The sequence below is a fragment of the Equus quagga genome, chromosome 10, assembly GCF_021613505.1.
Source record: "Equus quagga isolate Etosha38 chromosome 10, UCLA_HA_Equagga_1.0, whole genome shotgun sequence".
NCBI classification, from domain to species: domain Eukaryota; kingdom Metazoa; phylum Chordata; class Mammalia; order Perissodactyla; family Equidae; genus Equus; species Equus quagga.
This window is the reverse complement of record NC_060276.1, coordinates 18220096-18239546: the sequence shown is the minus strand read 5'-3', so window position 1 is coordinate 18239546 and position 19451 is coordinate 18220096. Positions and strand designations below refer to the sequence as shown.

Here is a 19451-nt window from a genome sequence, read left to right as displayed (position 1 = left end):
AAAAATCAATGGTAATAAACAATAAGATGTTTTCTGTATGCTATGACACAGCTATATAAACCTCCCCATTTTTACAATTTTTTTTAAAAGTCCAGTTCCTCTATGTCAGGACGGAAAGAACTGTTCACCTTCACAGAAAAGATTATGGGTTTAAAAAACATCGAGGTTAAGAAAATCTATTCAGTTCAACCAATTAAAAATATGGAGTTAGTGAATTAAAGTGACTGGCAAAACCTTTCGCTAGATAAAGTGATAACTTAATTGTGTTGAATTTTCTTAATTCATTATTTCAAAATTTAATTATATTGCTTAACACTGTCTGAAAGCTCCTATCCATGGACAATTTGGGCCACTCTCTTCATATGGGACAAGTCATATGTTATTCTTTTTTTACTCATTATTTATAATCTCTAATTTATTTATAAGTTATTCAATTGATTAAATATTACATTTTAGGATATATCCGTTTCTCCCCACATATGGCAGAATGGTGAATAAAGACACAAGTGAATGTTTACCTTCTTTAAACATGTACTACAACACAGATTATCATTTTGGTAAAAAGTTATGACTTTCACTTATGAGAAAGAGATTTACGAGTTAGCAAATCTAGAACAAATGGTAATTCACCAAATAATTCAAGAAAACAACCTCAGTAATACAGATGTCTATTTTATTAAAAAAGTTACAAACAGGTGGACTGCAGGATCGTCTTACAAAATGACAAGAATGAAATCTATTGGAAAAATTTTACTTTTACAAATCTTTATAGGTCATTGTTCAATGTTTGTACTTGTTATTCGAGATTTTTTACCTTTCATTGATAAAGTTACAGTACATTAGATCCATGATAATAGGTTACATGATTTTATTTGCAGAGCCCTACTGCAGTGATTTGAACAACTCCTAAACAGATGCCATAGTAAAGACAAGACATATATTGCATTTAATATTAATTTATTATCCTAATAAGCAACTTGACATGCAATCTATTGTGGAAGCTAAAATAACTTTTGGTCCCTTTTCTTAAAATGTGCTGGAGAAACCACCTTTAATCACTTTCCCCTGATTCCTGTGATCCTAAGTGAATTCAAGTTAAATTTGGTGCTGAGGTCAGTGACAGAGAGAGAGACAGAGAGAGAGACAGAGAGAGAGAATGAGAACTGTCGGTAAGAAAGAAACACTATATAAAAAAATGTATCTGCAGAAAATTTAAATCATCATGAATTATTTGATTCCTTTAAAATTTCACACAGCTGATAATGATGAACCATGATCACTTAACCGACTTTGAAGTGAGTGTTTGGTTTTAAGTTTGGTATTAAAGTGCAAACTTAAGTATTCATTTCAAGCAGTTTATAAATAAGGAACAATGTTTCAATTGCCTCCACCCTTACAATCTCACCACAAAATTCAAAATCTAAGATCAAGAGTTCACTTTGAGGGAATTTGATCAGGAATCAAATGCAACACGATTTAAAAAAAGGAAATCAAAGTTTAACCAATTTCTACACAATAATTAATGGTCATGCTGACCAATAAATCACATGAATGTAGATATCACTTTATTTGAACATCACACACAATATAAATTTAAAATTGCCACACCCTTCCATAAACCATCACTGCATATATTAGAGCTTTCCTTGACAAAGTTATTGAGCTATTATTGTAGATTAAAAGTATAGTTTTGGTTTTTCGTTTTGTTTTATTTAGAAGCATGTTCAAATGACTAAAGCTGGGCTCCTAAAATCGAGAACTTTGGTGCAGTAGGTGAGCTGCAGTTACTAACTTCTGCAAATTAAAAGCAGGCGACTAACCAAATAAAAAACCAACAACAAAATACTGTCAAATTTACAAAATTTAAAAATCATTGCTAGAAAAAGCGCTCATTGTCATGATGTTAAAACTGAACCAAAAGATTACTCTTTATAAGTTTCCTTTCCGTTTCTATACCTGTGTTACTGTTAAAATGTTCAAGTATTCAGACAAAATGTGCTGATTAGGTAAACAACATGGAAGGCAATGGCTATTAGAAGCACATTTGAAAAAGAAAAACAAACAAAAACAAAAACAAAAAATAAAAGCCCAGAGACTTGGCGCTATCCTCCTTCCTGTTACACAGATTTTTTGTCTCTACTACAAACATGCTTCTTGAGAAATAACTAAAAAGCAATTGTGATAGTGCAAGAAAACTTTAACAAATATTGCTTTAAACTATTATTCAGAAAGACAAATATTAAGAACTAGAAAGTGTATATGATTTTATTTGAATTCAATTTTACATGTGCAGAAGTCTACTAGATGTCAATTACAAGCCTGACTGGCAAAGCTGAGCTATCTCTGTTTGGGTATACAATTAATTTACCATGGATACAATATCCCTTTTCAAAGGCATTGCTAAGTAGGTCATAACTAAATTTAGAACTTCACAGAAAGGAAAATGTTACTGCTGCAATTTGATGCCGTAAATGAGATTAACACATGTGAAAACCTAATGGAATCAAACGCTTAACTCTTCAGCTAAACGTGCTACAATTTGAAATATCAATTGTAACTTTCAGAACATGTTAATTACAAAAAACACATCACAAACTACACTTGAAGAAAAGGGATATTCCATCCACACAGGTAAATTATGATCTTTAGTTTCTTTTTACAACACTGCCACACGTAAACAAAGTCTCAAAGTATTAACCAACCATTTAAAGGAGAAAGATTTTACAAATAGAATGAAGCACTGGTGCGAGGTAATATACAGAAGTAACCATTTGTTTAAGGCTCAATTTTTTCTCCATTATCACTTTCTTTTAAAAGGCATTGAGTAGGTAATACTGAGTTTGAGTATTTAATAAATACAAGTTGAGAAACTGATTAAAGAAATCAATTAAAATATTAAAAATTAATTCTTGCATATTAGCCATCAATAAGAACTTAGAAAGCTACAAAAGGACTGATTGATAAAGAACAGATTTTAAACGTATGGTAAACGTGCTAAGCATTCCCGTTTAAGGTCGATGGAGCTTGAAGGCCAAAGACCTTATGCACTTAATTAGATGTATGGCAACATGCTGTAAGAGAGACAGGTTTACCAAGGCTCAGTTCTGCAACCCAGGTTGTAAAGTTCTCCAAAGCAGCATCTGTGCAAATTTCCTCTGAGTTTTATCTGCAATTAAGATAAAAATGTCATAAAAACGTAGAAATAAAGATTACAGTTTAAAATGACAACGCTGACAACAGATCTATATACATATGGAAGTTGTACCAGAATAACGATCTTTAGATGGAATTTCACTGTGTTCCCCATCAGTTTAAATTAAAAAGTAATTTTCTGTTGTCCAAAAAAGTCATTAGAAACTGTAATGATGCATCGGATACAATACACTTTGTGTAACTACTCTGGTTTATTTTTTAAAATATTATTAGACTTTATACAATATTAAAACTGCTCTTACTTTAAAAGATCTTACAGTATAAAAGTAGCAGACGTTACTTCTACTTTGAATTTGATCTCTTCATATTTTTAATGGGAAACTGTATTAGAATTAAATGCATATTAATTATGAGCTAACTTGACAGTATGCAAAACTTTTTGAAAATTTAGCTTTTCTTGAGAATTTAAAATAAGAAAATGTAATTCCATCAAGATCTAGCTACTGAGCGTCTGCTGGGTGCCCTGACTTGGGTTAGATATTAGGTGACAACAGCAGTTCACATTTCCCACTCTGGTCTGCCCTTTTGTGGACATCCTCCCCACCACGGGAACTGGTGGGGTTAGGATTTCTCAGTCTCTGCTCCTACATCTGATAGACTTCCGCCCTTCTAATTAATACCAAGGAAAAAGATCTGTCTACTCCCACACCATGTCCTTTCATTGCGCTGGATCATCCAATAGCTTCTAGGGGAGTGGAATTATATATATTTTTAATATAAAAGATAAAAATTGTTAAATAAAGCCAGAAACGAAGGATAGAATTGCAACCATGAAAAAATGCCAAGTGAAACCAATTTAAGATCATCTGAGGGCTCTACCGATGTTTATGCATGCCTAATTTTAATTTCATTTGACAGCGCCACTTCTACAGTGTCCCAAAGAGCCTGCGAGAACTCTTTATTAGCAGCTCTATCATAAAAATGATTACTTTTAAATAACATCTCTCCACTCACTATTATTGAAATTCTGCCACCTAAACACATTAGGAAAAAGAGAACAAAAGTTTGCCTCTTTGGAAATTATTATAGAGACATTTTTCTTCCTATTAAAATTAAAACTTTATTGCATTAATAGGAATTGCTAATTAGGACACTGGTTATTTTAGCTTGGGCAAGTCCTCATCACTAAAATAAGGATAAAAATTCTTTCCTCACAGGGTTGTGGTAAATATCGCATAAGGTAACATGTGACAGTACCTTATAAAGTATGCAAATGTCAGGTATTTTTTTCATTTCCCAACTATGTTATAAATTTCTAGAAGACCAGGATTATGTCTTTAATATCCAGACTAAAGATCTTTATATTCTCTTTAGTCTTATTTGAACTTTTATACCTATTTGAACACAACAGTATTTCATTATATTTGCAATTCATTGTGAAGACTTTTCAGTAATGCAGACTAGAATTTCCTTAATTAATTTGAATAAGTTTGCAATAAATTTTAATCCAAATTTTTCAAAATAGTTTGAGATTCTGAAATATGATGTCTGTTAAATAGTGAAGACTTGTAATATGTGATGATTTAATAGTTCAGGCATTCTCTGAAATCAAATTGAGGAAGTAGTAATTATTTACTTCTAGCCAAAATAAACACTAAGAATACAAACCAGCTTATTAACCATAATCTACATTAAATAAAAGGTGATACATATGCATTATTTCCCACCCTCTAAAACAACCTGGTTAACATTTGGTCCATCTATACTCTGAAACACGATGACAACACTTCAGTGAAATCAAGAGAAATAGATAAATCCCGGGTCAGACTCAACAATATTAGTATCAGGCTTACCATTAAACAAATGAAGTGTTAATATCAGCTACTTTTCAACAGAGTAATAAACTTTCATTCTCTGAAGTAATAAATCCTGAAGCAAACGCTTGCATTAAGCAAAAAGGACAATCTCTCCCAGATTTGAATTTCACAGAATGCGAAATGTAAATGTTATTGCTCCACACTGTGACAGAAAAATTTTCAGTGTACTAACATCTCATTCATTTAAAAAACATTCCAGAAGCTTTAAAGGCTGCTGGTCAAACTCATATTTTTTAACTCCCAGGATATCACATCCAGACACACTGCAAAAGTCTAACTCACTGCTTGTGAGACAGAACACGAGTGATCCTTGTCCTCCCTCTCACGCTTCCAGCAAGACACCGAACAAATCTTAACTCTAGAAGCTTCTGCTCAAACTCTTGCTTAAATGGTCTGACTTTTTTCTAATTCGATTTTGTTATGGAAGAGTACAAAAAAAAAGTCCCAAACAACAGTCCAAACCTTTTGCTCAGGAAATTATGAAATAGGATCTCCCAAGTGGGGTAAATTGGTACACAAGAGCACCAAACACAGAATCGAAAGAACAAAGATCACTATTTATGTCAGCATGAAAAAAAAGGGAGATTCTGGATTCAAGACTAGCACATCATTTCATGTGGCAGCAGAATGCCTGGGATGTTAACAAAGGCTCCTGAAAGGCTTAGCAGTTTATGAATGTCTTTTGCTTAGCTAGATTTACCATTTCTAAACACAATGGTACTTACTAGCATTCTTTTTAGCAAATATAAATGTGCAGTCATAATCAATTTTAATTTTTTTCCAGTTTTAGATGTAATATTCTGGTGATTTAATCAAAGGAACTTTTTCAAAAATGAATTTCCCTTCACACTTTTTACTTGGCATTTTCATATCCAAGTAAAATACTAGTTACATTAGCAAATCACTAGGCTAGAATTCTGTTGATAGAGGTTACATTTTTGTGAAATATCTTTTCTCTATTCTAATTTGCATAATTCTCATGAAGCCTATTGGGGGGCAGAGTGGGAGAAATAGGTTACTAAAAGTGCTCACCTGTCAAACATTAAACACAGAGAGCAAAAGCTGACCTTATGGCATAGAATCCTTGAATGGAAGTGGAAGCATGCTTTAAGGAAAACGCACGCCCTAGATGTTTATGGTAAACCCAGGGTAGAAAGGATAAGCTATTTTTCTTATGTCCGAGACCTAAAATCTCTCTAAGTTTAAATTAATATGATGAGTTCCATTCTGAAATCTCACATAGTACGACCGTGTCCACCGATAATAAGCAGCCCTGTGAGCCCAATGATCTGACCCCAGGGGCTAGCTTTGAATTAAGACCAGGTAGGGTACTGCTCCCCTCAACCCTAAATTGCTTTTTCTGAATCCAATATTACTAAGACTGTGGATAATCAAAGGAATTTGGGAGTATGTTTTTGATAAGTTTTTCCAACGGCTGACAGGATTTAAGTTTTTCTTAGTGCTATTATCTTCTGGATTTTAGAATTCCACTGAGAAGCAATCCCACAAGGAGAATCTTTCCTGTAGTATGGCTAGAATACTTCCTCAGTGGCAATTCTCCAACTCTGTGATGCAATTTTTGTTAATTCTACTGATGGTTCATTCTAAGCCAGAGAGGTAATGGAGTAAAACTGAATGGCTCATATGCATTTCATTCTGTAATAAAAGCCTAATCTTGAGGTTAAAAGGAAGCAATTAGAGAGAGAACAGATATACAAAGAGTCATTCTAATCACCAGACACCTCCACACCCAGAGCAGGTCTAACTAGGCACCTATCCACTCTGAACAGTGCCAAACCACGAACCTGGTGGGGTCAGTGACGGTCTGGGAGAATTAGGGGGACAGAAGGGACAAGGCAACTCTGTTCTGCCCTTTGACCCCAGGTCCACTGCAGGTCTTCGTGGTACACTCTCCCCTCAAAGTATGCTCTTCTCTCCATTCAGGGCCGCTGGCTCCCTTTTGGCTCAGCATGTGAACTAGTTGACAAATGAGCATTTAAAATAAACTATTTTCCCCACTTAAAGTGATATGCAAAATAGGGCAGGGAAAAAAAGGAAGTATCTATCTAAACTGTAACTTCTGTAACAGAATTCCACCCTAGTGTTTTACTGATATGATTAATATTTAACTTGGATAAGAAAATGCCAGCATATTAAAGTACACGATGTGATTTAATTTTCATGATTTTCCCCTCACAATTGCTGAGTCCCTGGCATATCATATCTAATTAAAAGCTGGAGAAAAAGATTAGAAACAATTCGGATCCCACATTTTTATTTTGAAAAATCCTGAAAATGCTAATCAATTCCATTGTGTTTTAGAAACACTAAGGCCAGCTAGACTAAAATGACATTCATGGATGGTTCAGCCTTTCAGAAGCCTTTGTTAACATCCCAGGCACTCTACGGCCACGTGAAATGATGTGCTAGTCTTGAATCCAGAATCTCCCTTTTTCTTCAGGCTGACATATAATGAACTGAGGCTGACATAAATAATGATCTTTGTTCTCTCAGTGTGAGTCCTCGTGTTGGGCACTCTTTTGCACCATTTACTTTCGTTGGGAGAATCCGTTCCATAATCCACGGATTGACACAGGGTAAAACCTTGCAGAAGACCTTCAAACCACAGTGAAGAACGCCTTTTACACTCCTGTTTTTTGTTTTTTTTTTTGTAACTTTCATCAATACTGGGCTAAGATAAAGAAATTCTTGAAAAATAATCTTTAAAAAATTTCTATTTGCCAAAAGGGTATTTACCAAACTGTCACACTTCAGGGATAACTTCACTGCACTTCCCACCCTCTTTTCAGGGAATCAGCAGAATATTTTAGACTATTATCTTGCTCGTTTTTGGCATTCCCTCTATTTAGAATCACCTCTCCCCGTCCCCCATCCCTGCAAATCCTACCCATTCTTCAAGGCCTGATTCAAATGGTACTGCTCCTCAATTCCTCTAACTCAGTGGTTCTTAGCCAGGAGACATTTTGGCCCCCAGGAGGCATTTAGCAATGTCTGGAGATATTTCTGTTCATCATAACTGGGGGGCAAGGGGAATGCTACTGGCCTCTAGTGGGTAGAGGCCAGGGATGCTGCTAATCATCCTACAATGCACAGGACAGCTCCACAACAAGGAGCCCAGAATATTGAGAAACTTGCTCTGACTGGATGTGGTCTTTCCTTTCCCTGAACCCCCACAGCACTGTGATTTACTTCTTTTATAGTATTATGAGATTATTAACAAAACACCCATCCTTCTCAACAACAGTATACCAAAACAGCCAAGTGTCAATTATGTACACCAATACAGAGGAGCTATGATGTAGTTAATACAACCAAAACACAGCTGCAACACTGACCCGGGTTTCTAGGATACTGCTGCTGCGCAGTAAAAGAAGTCCTTCAAAGCACTTGATGGCAGGCTCCTCAGGTCAGTAAGGAAACCAGCCACGAAAGCAGCACATAAAGAATCTGGCCTTGCTTCCAAGCTTACACTAAGATCACTGCCAGTGGGAGGGGGAAAGCCGAGGAAACCATCCTGGGAGCCATGCAAATAAACAGGTGTTGGGCAAGAGACTGGTGACCCAAATTGAAGGGTGCTAAGAAATACATGTGAGAAATTATCAGAAGCAATTCTTAGAGTATTAATAAATTTTCCCTTTCAATTAAGAGCTACCAATTTACAGTAATCACAGACTTCTGACTTATTTGAGTCTTATTATTGCTAACTTGGACAAGGGACTCTTCTAAATATTAAGGTCAAACATTTCTCAAATCACCTTTACTTGCAGTTTTATCTTCGGTCTAGATCTAGCACTGACAGACTTCAGAGCTCCATGACTCAAGCTACAGGATTCAGAATCCATCACCTACTTCTTTAGATAAATAGTAAGCACAACCACAAACGTTACAGGCCTCAGATTACAGATTCTCAAACACATCAGTTTCATCTTATTTGACGTCAGGAAAAAAAAACCCCTGTAGATAGGGTGCTTTATTCTGAAAGATCTTGGTCAGGGAACTCCCTTTAATATTTTCAGAAATTCAGCTGATTAGATATTTTATTTCAAGGCTCATACCTTCAATTGCATATTCTGCTTACCAAAATAAAAACCAAACAAAAAACTACACAGGTAATTTGACCCATTATTATAAAAAATGAGCAATCATTGGTATTAATATTTTCTGATTTTCAGTACATTACTTAACAAAAATATAAACATAGTTGGCTCGAGATAAAAAAAAAAAATCTATTTATTCATTCCTGTAGGTAACCAAATGGATTACAAGTAATTAAATCACAAAAGTTGCAAAATGAAATAAACTCAGAAATAACTCAGAATAAGAAAGACTTAAAAATAGCTTTAGAAATTATCCATTTTTCAATTTGACTGAGACATTTGGCCCTCTACATGTATGAGATCAATTTTATTCTGTTTACTTCCTATAGATGTCTACATTAATGATGGAAAGAAAACTGGGAACATTTCGTGGGAGCCAGTTTCTTGTGTGTGTGTGTGTATGTGTGTGTGTGTGAGGAAGATTGGCCCTGAGCTAATATCTGTTGCCAATCTTCCTCTTTTTGCTTGAGGAAGACTGTCACTAAGCTAATATCTGTGCCAATCTTCCTCTATTTTGTATGTGGGACACCACCACAGCATGGCTTGATGAACCACTGATGTGCAGGTCCACACTCGGGATCCGAACCCATGAACCCTGGGCCACCAAAGCAGAGCGTGCAAACTTCACCACCATGCCACTGGGCCAGCCCCTGGTTAATTTTTTATGAAGATGATAAAACTAACGTGTACACTTATGTCACTTGTCTAGTTAAAAGTGTCAGACAGAAATAGAGCAAAATGGTAAAGATGCAATCACCACACAGAACTTGGTCAAATATGAAGCTGGCTTAAAATTTAAGAGAGACTGTGGAAGCAAGAACATGGGACTCAATCACCTACTTATATGCAAGAACATATGCCTGTTCCTGCCTCAAAAGACTATACGCAAGTGCGACGCCATCAACAAAACATATGCTGGACTACAGTCTGAACAGTGACATTATAAGATAACAGCTGTAGCTAGGTATAAGAAAATAAATGGGTTTTCATCATATTCTGGTATGCTAAAAAGCTGATGAGTGAAAGCATTTTGAATAAAGCACTGTTGTTATCCTTCATTTTCAAAGATGACACTATCTGACAAGAGATCTTGTCTGAAAAGATAAATTAGGGACCGTTAGTCTTTTCTCCAGGGAGCACATACAAAGCCAGACCTTTGACTGGGAATCATCGCTGCGATGTGAAATGCCTGTTGCCATTTGCAACACTGCCTCCTAGACTTGAGGTCCGTCTTGGCTCAAAACAATCAATTCCGTTCCTGATACCGTCAGGCTAGTGTGGAATTTGCTGTGGCTTCAGGCATCCAGAATATTGGTTGTTTTATCTTATTATCTAAGTGTTACTAAGTGACAGTATCTGCCCAATTATAATCTAGATTAAAAGATCATGATATGAATAAAATAATCTCATTTTAAATGCTCAGTTTTACATCTTACTTTTTCAAAAACTCATTCATTTAAAAATCTTTTATTAAATTATCATTTAACTCAATGAAAGGTTTGAAGCTTTTGTTATTGTTCTTATTAAGTCCGTTATTTATTAAACCGAATAGAAATGTTTCCTGAGCACTTGGGATTGTCCCTTCTAACACACCACAGATGATTTTAACAGATTCTCATTTGGATCACATATTCATAAGGAAGTCAAGGTACATTGTGGCACTATAATTTGTTACTATCAGAGGTCACTTAAGTCCCTCAAGTGCAAGGTCCAGATGAACTCGATTAAATAGTCGTCCTGTTAAATCAAGCACTTGGGTGATTAGTAAACTGATGATTTTAATTATAGTAGCTCTCTAGCCCAAGATAGAAAAGCAGAGAAAACACAGAACTAATCATCTTCTGAAATCATTGTTGAATGCTCTCCTGTGCACGTTGGACACTGAATCACCATAACAGGGAAAAGGAGGATTATCCCCTAACTCAGCCCACCCCAAAAGAATGCTATCAGTCAAGGAGAGAGAAGAACAGTAATTCACTTTAAAAAATAAATCTTGTCGATGGGAATACAGGCAATTTCTTACCTTCCTTTTGCTTATCCGTATTTTTTTGATTTTCCACGCTGAATGTTGAGTATTTTGGGCTAAGGGAAATGTTATTTTAAAAATAAAGTAAGAAATTTAAGGTAGCTTAATGTGTACTGATATTGACCAGTTTTGTGTCATACTTGGTGGAAAGCAAAACACTCTCTGGCTCATAAAGTTCCATCAACAACTAACCTGCTCGGTATGGCCATGATTGAGGTTATCTTTTTTACTGGACGACGCAAGTTGTACAACACTGATCTTGCTTCTCCGGCAGGGATGAATAGTTCATTTGCCTGACGATCTCAGCAAAAAGTTCATCCACCATTGATTTACTTTTTGCCGATGTCTCCATGAAAGGACAGCCCCATTCTTGAGCCAGAGCTCTGCCTTCTGAAGACATAACCTCTCTTTCTGGTTCCAGATCCACTTTATTTCCTACTAGGATTAGTGGGACTTTTTCATATCTCTTCACTCTGACAATCTGATCTCTCATTGGCTTGATATCCTGTCCAAACAATCACAAAGAGAAAGAAAAACATTATGCTGTTTGCATAACCACAACAGAAGTATTACCATCTCACAAGAAGTCATCCTCAATGAGTACAGAAAGCTGAATCCAAAATAAAACCACACAGCCAAATAGGGAAGACATCATTTTCTCCATTGAAGTCGGAACTAGACCATTTCCACAGACTACCTCTGCAGGGTTTCTGTCAAGAATGTCAAATGTAGGTTGCACACTAACCTTAGGACTCACTGAATCATTTCTTTCCCCTAGTCTATACTGATTTTAAAAGCAAGTTCCCAAATACGATGAATCCATTCGTACATAAGGGTTGTGGCCATCTCCTTTAACCTGCTGGCTTGTCACCACTCCTTGTGACACCTGTTATCCTAGCACAGGATTGCGGCATCTACGCATTCCGGGCATCTATGCATTCCGGGCATCTATGCATTCCTGGCATCTATGCATTCCTAGCCATTCAGCAGGAGCGCTCGAGGGAAAGGGTTTGAGGTGGGAACAAAAACACTGTGCTGTGCCTAGAAGACCAAAGTTAAAAACAGATTCATACACTTCAATGTTTCATTTTAAATGTAATGGTACATCTTTATCTCAGTAAAATCAAACACCTTAAAATACACTTAAATACCCTAGAAACTATTGTAACAGGGAGCAGCTCCTGGGAGGGACAATGTATACTTTTCTTTGAAGGAGTCATACTTTTCTTTGCCTGCGTTCAGTTTTACAATTTGGATTTTCTCCCGAGTGTATTACTTTTTCTAAGTAATTACAATTCATTACAAAAGATAAGAGCCTTAGCAATTCTCTATTAGCATCAACTCTGGGGGAGGGGAGTACTGATTTAAGACAGTACTATAGATTTAATCGTAACATTAAAATTTTTAAAAATGTTTGATAACTTAAGAGGTTTGACTTAAATATAAGCCCTGTTTAATTTGAAGAGTGACAGTAAGCAGAATATGCACAAGCAGGATGAAGGAAAAACAGGAGTGCAGAAATTTACAAAAACATAGTTATTTGATATTTGCAACATTCTTTTACATCATGTATCAATTCAGTTTTCTAGGTTAAGCTTCTTTTCCCTGTGTCCTTATGGAAACACAGGTTCAGCGGAGAATCTAAATTTATGGCATTGGGGCTTCAAAGAGTTTAAGCCTCTGTTGAAATAATGGCAGTTTTTCACTCCCTATTTATGTCTAGAACAGAAGTAGATATAATGGAAATCTTATGAAAAACCTTTCAAAAGACTTTCAGCCTCAAGAGAGTCAGCTAATAGAATAAGAGATCTCTGGAGGAGCCTTTAGAAAGAAAATGCCTGTCAAAGAGAACCTTTAGGACTCTGGGACTTTCTGGGGGAAAATGCTTTCATGATACTATTGCTTTGGAATTTCAGCCTACATAAAACGAACTTCAGTTTGCTCACAATAACTTTGATTCATTTACTCAGAGCTTATTATCTTTAAAAGAAAAAAAAAATCCTGAAGTTGCTTCATCAAGTTACTGGAAAAGTTCACTGTAGTACTTTAATTTAAAATAGTAAAAAAAAAAAGTGGAATTAGCACATTGGATTGGCTAAAGCACTTAATGTCTCTTAAGTAAGCAACATTAAGTGCATACCTTTAAATGCAGAAAAAATATCCATTTCCTAAATCAATGGAGGTCAATATAATGGGTCAATATGAGGTTATTTATTTTCAAGGAATAAATAGCAACGTTTATTGCCTCTCTTAAAATAATGTTAAACCTTCAGTCTGTCTCCCAATGAAGGACAGGACAGCTTTTCCAAAGAAACTGGACCACCTCCAGTTTGGCCACCCAGCCGGGGTTAGAAATCGGCGCTTGCTCAATGTTCCCAGATCCTCATATTTTCTATAAAAAAAGCCAATGTTATCAGAAACAATTTGGATCAACTGAAGAAAAGGAGAAGCATTCTAAATTTTTGCTGGTTCTTAACTCTAGGTACTAGTCTTTTCAACTCACAACTTTTCCTTCACCCGCCCCAAGCAAGTAAGTAAAATGCCCAGAAGGCAGGTCTTGAGTTCTTCACGGTGCAGCACTCAGATTTATGAATCTGGCTGAGAAACTTGGGTGAGAACAGAGAGGGGGAGGAGGAACAAGCAGACACAGAGGAGTTGTCTGTGCAACAGCTAATCGGCTCCAAATCACTGTCCTTCCAAAGTGCTCTATTTACCCGACGTTATCTGTTAAATGTCGTTTTGTTGAGTACATTAATCGATACTTGTTGAATTGAACAAGCAACTTCAGAAGGTTCTAGTCCAGGCTAAATAGACACAGACTGACCTATTTCTTTTTCACTTTTCTCTGACTTAAAAATAACTTTAAAATATTTGTTGACGGTTGTGACTTCAGTACTCTCTATAGAAACCACCCGATACTTTTCCGTGCCAGGAGTAACCTCAAAAATGCACCATGTCTAACTTTCAGAAGCAAAACATAGTCATTAACGCACGGCTCAGGCAAACCAGAAGTAAACGTCGGATTACCACACCCCTTTCTAACAAATTACAAGACTTGGTTCGGTTACCTGAAAAGACTGCTGATTAACCAGACTATAAACCAGGATGAAACCTTGGCCGTTTTTGATGTAGAGATCTCTCATGGAAGCAAACTGCTCAGTTCCTGCGGTGTCCAGAATTTCCAGCACGGAGGGGGAAGAGTCCACTTCGATCTCTTTGCGGTAGAAATCTTCAATGGTGGGGTCATATTTCTCAATGAAAGTCCCGGTGACAAACTGCACAGTAAGGGCGGATTTGCCAACCCCGCCGCTCCCTAACACCACTACCTTGTATTCCCTCATGAGGCTCACCTTCACCGACTCCTACCCGAGGGAGGGAAGAGCACACCCGCTCGCTGCAGCGGCCGGGAGGCGGAAGGTGGGCGGAAATGGGCGAAGCGGGGAGGGATCGCGGAGCAGCCGGCGAGGGCCCGGCGGGGAAGAAGAGGAAGTTGCGGCGGGGGAGGGGAAGAGCGGAGAGTCGGCGGGGTGGGGAGGCGCCGCGATGCCCTTCCTATAGGAGCCCAGGCCCGGGCGGGGGGCGCGGGGAGGAGGGCGCCGCGCCGCTCAGCGAGGGGGGAGGCGAGACGCGCCCCCGGAGGGAGGGGGGCGCAGCGCGGGGCCCGCGGGCTGCCCGGCGCCCCTCCCCCGCCCTGCACACAAAGGGGCCCCGGGACCCCGCTTCCTGCTCGGGACGCCGAGCCGGCCCAGGCCTGCGGGCTCCGCTCCAGTCGCTGCCGCCCGGGCGGGGCTCTGCGCCGCGGCTGCCGCGGGCGTCGTCCGGCCTGTGAGGGGCGAGAGGGGCGCACGTTAGCCGCCGGCCCCCCGCCCCCACCGAGCGGCCCCGGCCGCGCCGCCCCCCGCTCCCACCTGGACCAGGCCGCCGCCCCCGCCCGGCCGCCGGGAGGCCGTCACGCCAAGGCCATGGCCAGCCGCCGCTCCGCCGTCTCAGCGCCGCGCTCGCACAGGGGAAGGGGCGGGGGCCGGCCGGCGGCGGCGGCCGCTGGCGCTGCGGGCGAACCTACCTATTTTTTGCCTCACCCACCCCCCCACCCCCCCAGCACACACCCGGAAGGGTTTCTCTGACACACTGGCTGAGGTGCCCCAGTTCCCCGAGACTGGACGCGATCACTTCCGGTGGGGAAAGTCCCACCTCTTGGGGGTGAGCCCGGTGGTGCGGGGCCGCGCCCTGCTGAGCGAGACGGCGGCGGACGGTGGCTGCGGACGGCTTCGGGTCCGGCCGACGGCCTTGGCGGAGGGCCTGTCTGCGAGCCGCCGGCGTCCTTCCTCTCCCCGCCCGCCCGCCAGTCCCACCCCCAAACCTCCGAAACCCCCCCTCGTCTCAGGCGCCCCCAGCCCGGCCGAGGACTCGATCCGCTCGTTGGCCGGTGCAGCACCGCCAGCAATAATCTAACGACCGGGAGAACGCCAGACATTCCTGGACTAGAAGAGGCAGGGAAAATAAAACAGCCAAGAAAGTTTATTCTCTTTGTTGGTATTTCTTCCACTTTATATTTTTCTAGGAGACGCGTGCAAACTACCCTCACACTTTCCTATCGCTCTGATTTCCTACGTGGCGTGTTTTACTTAGCTGTCCCCAACAAATAATTAAACACACACACAGTACTTTTATCATCTGGCAAATCTGCCTTGCCTCCACCAGCAAATGCCAAAGTCACTCCTTTTCTTTCTTAACAGGATTAGAAAAAGACCCTGAGGTACTCTAACTCAGCTTTGCCCCTATTGGATTCCAACAATTACACAGCAGGAAAGGTGACTGACATTCAGGGAGGAGTTGATTGGACATTGTTTAGGCCTGCAGACCAACCTCCTCCAGTCTTTCATTATCTGCATGCACAGCAATTTGCATGGCTGGCTCCTCCACTTTAAAGTTTGTTTTCACAGCCATCCTTCACAGTCATTGAAATTCAAAAGCAAAGGACTCTAGTGTTAAACACTAAGCTTCTATTTTTAGATAAAATTGCTACTTCTTACATATCTTTCCCTCTGCTAACTTTCTATTTGTAAACTTTGTGTCAGATCCACAGGGCCCTAGGGCGAGACGGCTAGGTTATATTTTAGGCACGTCACTGCCTTTTTGATGCAAGTACGCACCCAGAAACCTGAGAGACTCCGTGGCCAGTCGAGTTAAATTTACTCCCAATTCCCTTACTTGCAATCGCTAATGGCCAGACTATGTAAAAAGAGATTTATTACCAAACCCAAATTGTTAGACATTAGAAAACAGGAAAATCACGGTAGTGTGAAGTTCCACTGTGTCTCTCTCTCTCCCTGAGTATTCCCCAATGTCACTTACAGTATCCGAAGGACAGTTTAGTTCAGCTTCTCCTCGGCCTAGGGCTGGTGCAATCTGTCCAGCGAAATCCCCAGCTCTGGCTCCAGCTGGCCCGAGTCCCGCCTGATATTTGAGGCACTGCCCTCTGCTGGAAGAGGTTTGGTCTATGAGTTATGAGTCTCCCCATAGGTCACTGCTCCTTCCACACGTGCTGTTGCCCGATTTGGAGCGCTGCTGCCCATCTCCCTGTCTAGCTGTCTCCAGACTGTCTGATGGAATCTACAGCCCTGCACGAGCCCTGCTTGTAACTGACTCGGGAAATTCCTCTTCTGATCCAGCAATCAGTGTTGAGCAATTGTAGCAAGTCTCTGCTCTATTACTAAACTATCAAAATAGGGAGCTCTGCTTTTTGAGGTCGTCCCACCTGTTGGCAACTCCTATCTCTCCGAACGTGTTGGCCAAAGTGTTTTGGGGAGAGCTCTTCGGTTCTCCACACAGTGAAACGCACTCTCCCCTCGGTGCAGAGTCCTCTTGGGTCGCTCTCATTAACTACACGGTTGACAAATGTCACACTCAGTCTGAAGATCCTTCTAAACTTTCTTAGGTAGGGGATTCGTTACAGCAGCCTTTAGGAAAAAAAAACTGGAAGTACCTTAAATGTCCTTCAGTAGACGATTTAAAAAATAAGGTGTGTGTACATTCACAAACTGGGATACTCTGCAGTTACTAAGAGAAAAGGAGATTTGTAAGAGCTGATATGAAAAGATGGCCAAGATATACTGTAAAGCTGAAGAAAAGCAACATAACTGAACAAATATATAGTTGCTCCCATTTACGTAAAATATGTGGGAGTGTGCAATACATAGTTATATAGCCATTAAAACCTGAAACAAAGTCATGAATTATCAGTGAGGGGTATTATGAGAGGAATTTCATTTCTCCATATCAGTTTAATTTTTTTTTAAGATTTTATTTTTTCCTTTTTCTCCCCAGAGCCCCCCAGTACCTAGTTGTATATTCTTTGTTGTGGGTCCTTCTAGTTGTGGCATGTGGGACGCCGCCTCAGCGTGGTTTGATGAGCAGTGCCATGTCCGCGCCCAGGATTCGAACCAAAAAACACTGGGCCGCCTGCAGCGGAGCGCGCGAACTTAATCACTCGGCCACGGGGCCAGCCCCTCAGTTTAATTTTTAAACAATGATCAGGTATTATTGGGAAAAGGAGGAATAAATATAATTTCATAATATTTTTAAAAGAGAAAAAAAGAAAGGTGTTCATCATTTCCTCAAAAAACAATCTCCTGACTGTCGAGGGGTCAGAGGACAGGTCTAGCCAATTTAAATAAACTCCTTTCCCCGCCCTGTCCTGACCCCCTCAAACATCTCTATACTTAGAAAAGTATTTTCCCGTCTATTATCTCATTAGACTCCAGTTGTTCGCCAGTTTCCTTTCCGTAGGCAATGGGAGTATAAAGAGCAATTAGGAGAGCACAGCCCGGCCGTCGGCCGTCGAGAGCTAAGGGCTCAGAACTGAGGCCGACAGGCATTGACGCTGCAGCCCCCCACCTCCTAGCTGGGGACCTCAAGCAAGTGGTTTCACCTGTCTGAGCCCCCCCACTCCTCACCTGTCAAGTGGAGCTAGTGATTAATGTGAGAAAATAGTGAAGTATTACATGTAAAATGCTTAGCACAGTCCCTCGCTCGTCATGTATCTTCAATAAATGCTAGCTATTTGGTTTTTACTTAAAAAATTTAATAAAGCGTTACTTTTAAAAAAATCAGCGAACATAGAAAAACACAACTTAAAAAGCCCAAATATCTTCAAATGGCACAAAAATAACTCAGTTACTCTTTCCAAAGGTACTTATTGTTAAAAGCTTCCTGTATTTCCTTTCAGGGAAAAAAATGTTATTTATATGCTAGTATATCTATCAAATCATCTTTTATATGTATTTTTTAAATTACTACCAAAGTAATTCCATTATACACACCATTCTGCATCTAGCTTTTTTCACTTACTATATCTTGGTGATTTTTCTATTTCAGAACATGTGGATCTACTTAGTGATTTTTAACGGCTAAGCCATGATTTACGTAACTAATTCCCTATTGAAGACCACTGGTTGCTTCTAGTTCTTTATACCGAACATCTTCCACATACATCTTTGCCGGCTCCGCTTTAGGGTGAATTTCTAGTAGCTCAATAATTGAAACAAAGGGTAGTTGCATTTACAATCTTTCTAGTACGTATTGCCAAATTGTCCTTCAGAAAGATCCCACCAATTCACATTTCTACCAACACGGTGTGATCTTATCTGTTTCTTTATAACCTCACCCTAAGTATTACTGATTTTAGTATTTCATAGCTATTGTTACTCGCTTTAGGGTATATTCAGGACTAACAAGCGCAGGGTAGCGTTATAGAAGGAATTTGGGCTTCACGGTCCAACAGTCCTTACGTTGCCATTTGCCAGCTAGATCTCCACTCCTCATTTGTAAACTTGGGCATAATAGCAGTATCTAGCTCATAGGACTCCTTTGAAGAAGAAATGAGACAATCCATTCAAAGCACTTAGCCTTCCAAACATTAACTGCTCAGTAAATGTAAACTGTTCAAATAATAACTTTCCACTCCCAAGGCTCAAAGATGGGGGAGGGTAACTTCTCTAGAGTATGCCCTTGAGATTTAGAACTTTTCCTTTAATACTGTATCAACCTCCGCTCCAAAGTAACTATTGCTTGGGCAATCATTTTCAAGAACACAGCCAATGTTTACTGTAGTGTGAAGAAATCTTAGGCTAGAAACTATATGCAGAATATGTAAGTAACAGGTACAGAATCTGTTTTTTGCAATTAGGTTGGCACAAGTTTAAAGTGCTAAACAGTTTGCTTCAGGCACCAGTTGTTCATTTCTCTTATCCCTCCCTCCCAGTTTATACTCCTTCA

General features: G+C 39.6%; 1 protein-coding gene across 5 annotated transcripts; it reads right to left on the bottom strand.

Annotated features, from left to right (window-relative positions):
* Window positions 1-656: 656 nt before the first annotated feature.
* On the bottom strand, window positions 657-16684 carry RAP2C (RAP2C, member of RAS oncogene family). Of its 5 annotated transcripts, none has more exons than XM_046673374.1 (4): window positions 16530-16645; window positions 14243-14997; window positions 11367-11679; window positions 657-3166 (listed from the first exon to the last, which is right to left on the bottom strand). In XM_046673374.1, exons 2-3 carry the CDS (start codon window positions 14513-14515, stop codon window positions 11401-11403), a joined length of 552 nt encoding a protein of 183 aa, XP_046529330.1. In that variant the 5' UTR covers window positions 14516-14997; window positions 16530-16645; the 3' UTR covers window positions 657-3166; window positions 11367-11400. The 5 variants fall into 5 exon arrangements, with proteins under 5 accessions (XP_046529330.1, XP_046529331.1, XP_046529332.1 ...); XM_046673375.1 differs by lacking the exon at window positions 16530-16645 and adding an exon at window positions 15366-15521; XM_046673376.1 differs by lacking the exon at window positions 16530-16645 and adding an exon at window positions 15281-15297.
* Window positions 16685-19451: the final 2767 nt, after the last annotated feature.

What these genes read in the sequence shown, in the direction of transcription:
- RAP2C (XM_046673374.1), bottom strand. Translation starts at nt 14,515, where the DNA reads ATGAGGGAATACAAGGTAGTGGTGTTAGGGAGCGGCGGGGTTGGCAAA. An exon ending in TTAATCAGCAGTCTTTTCAG is followed by an intron (nt 11,680 to 14,242) that starts GTAACCGAACCA and finishes TTGTTTGGACAG; the next exon opens with GATATCAAGCCAATGAGAGA.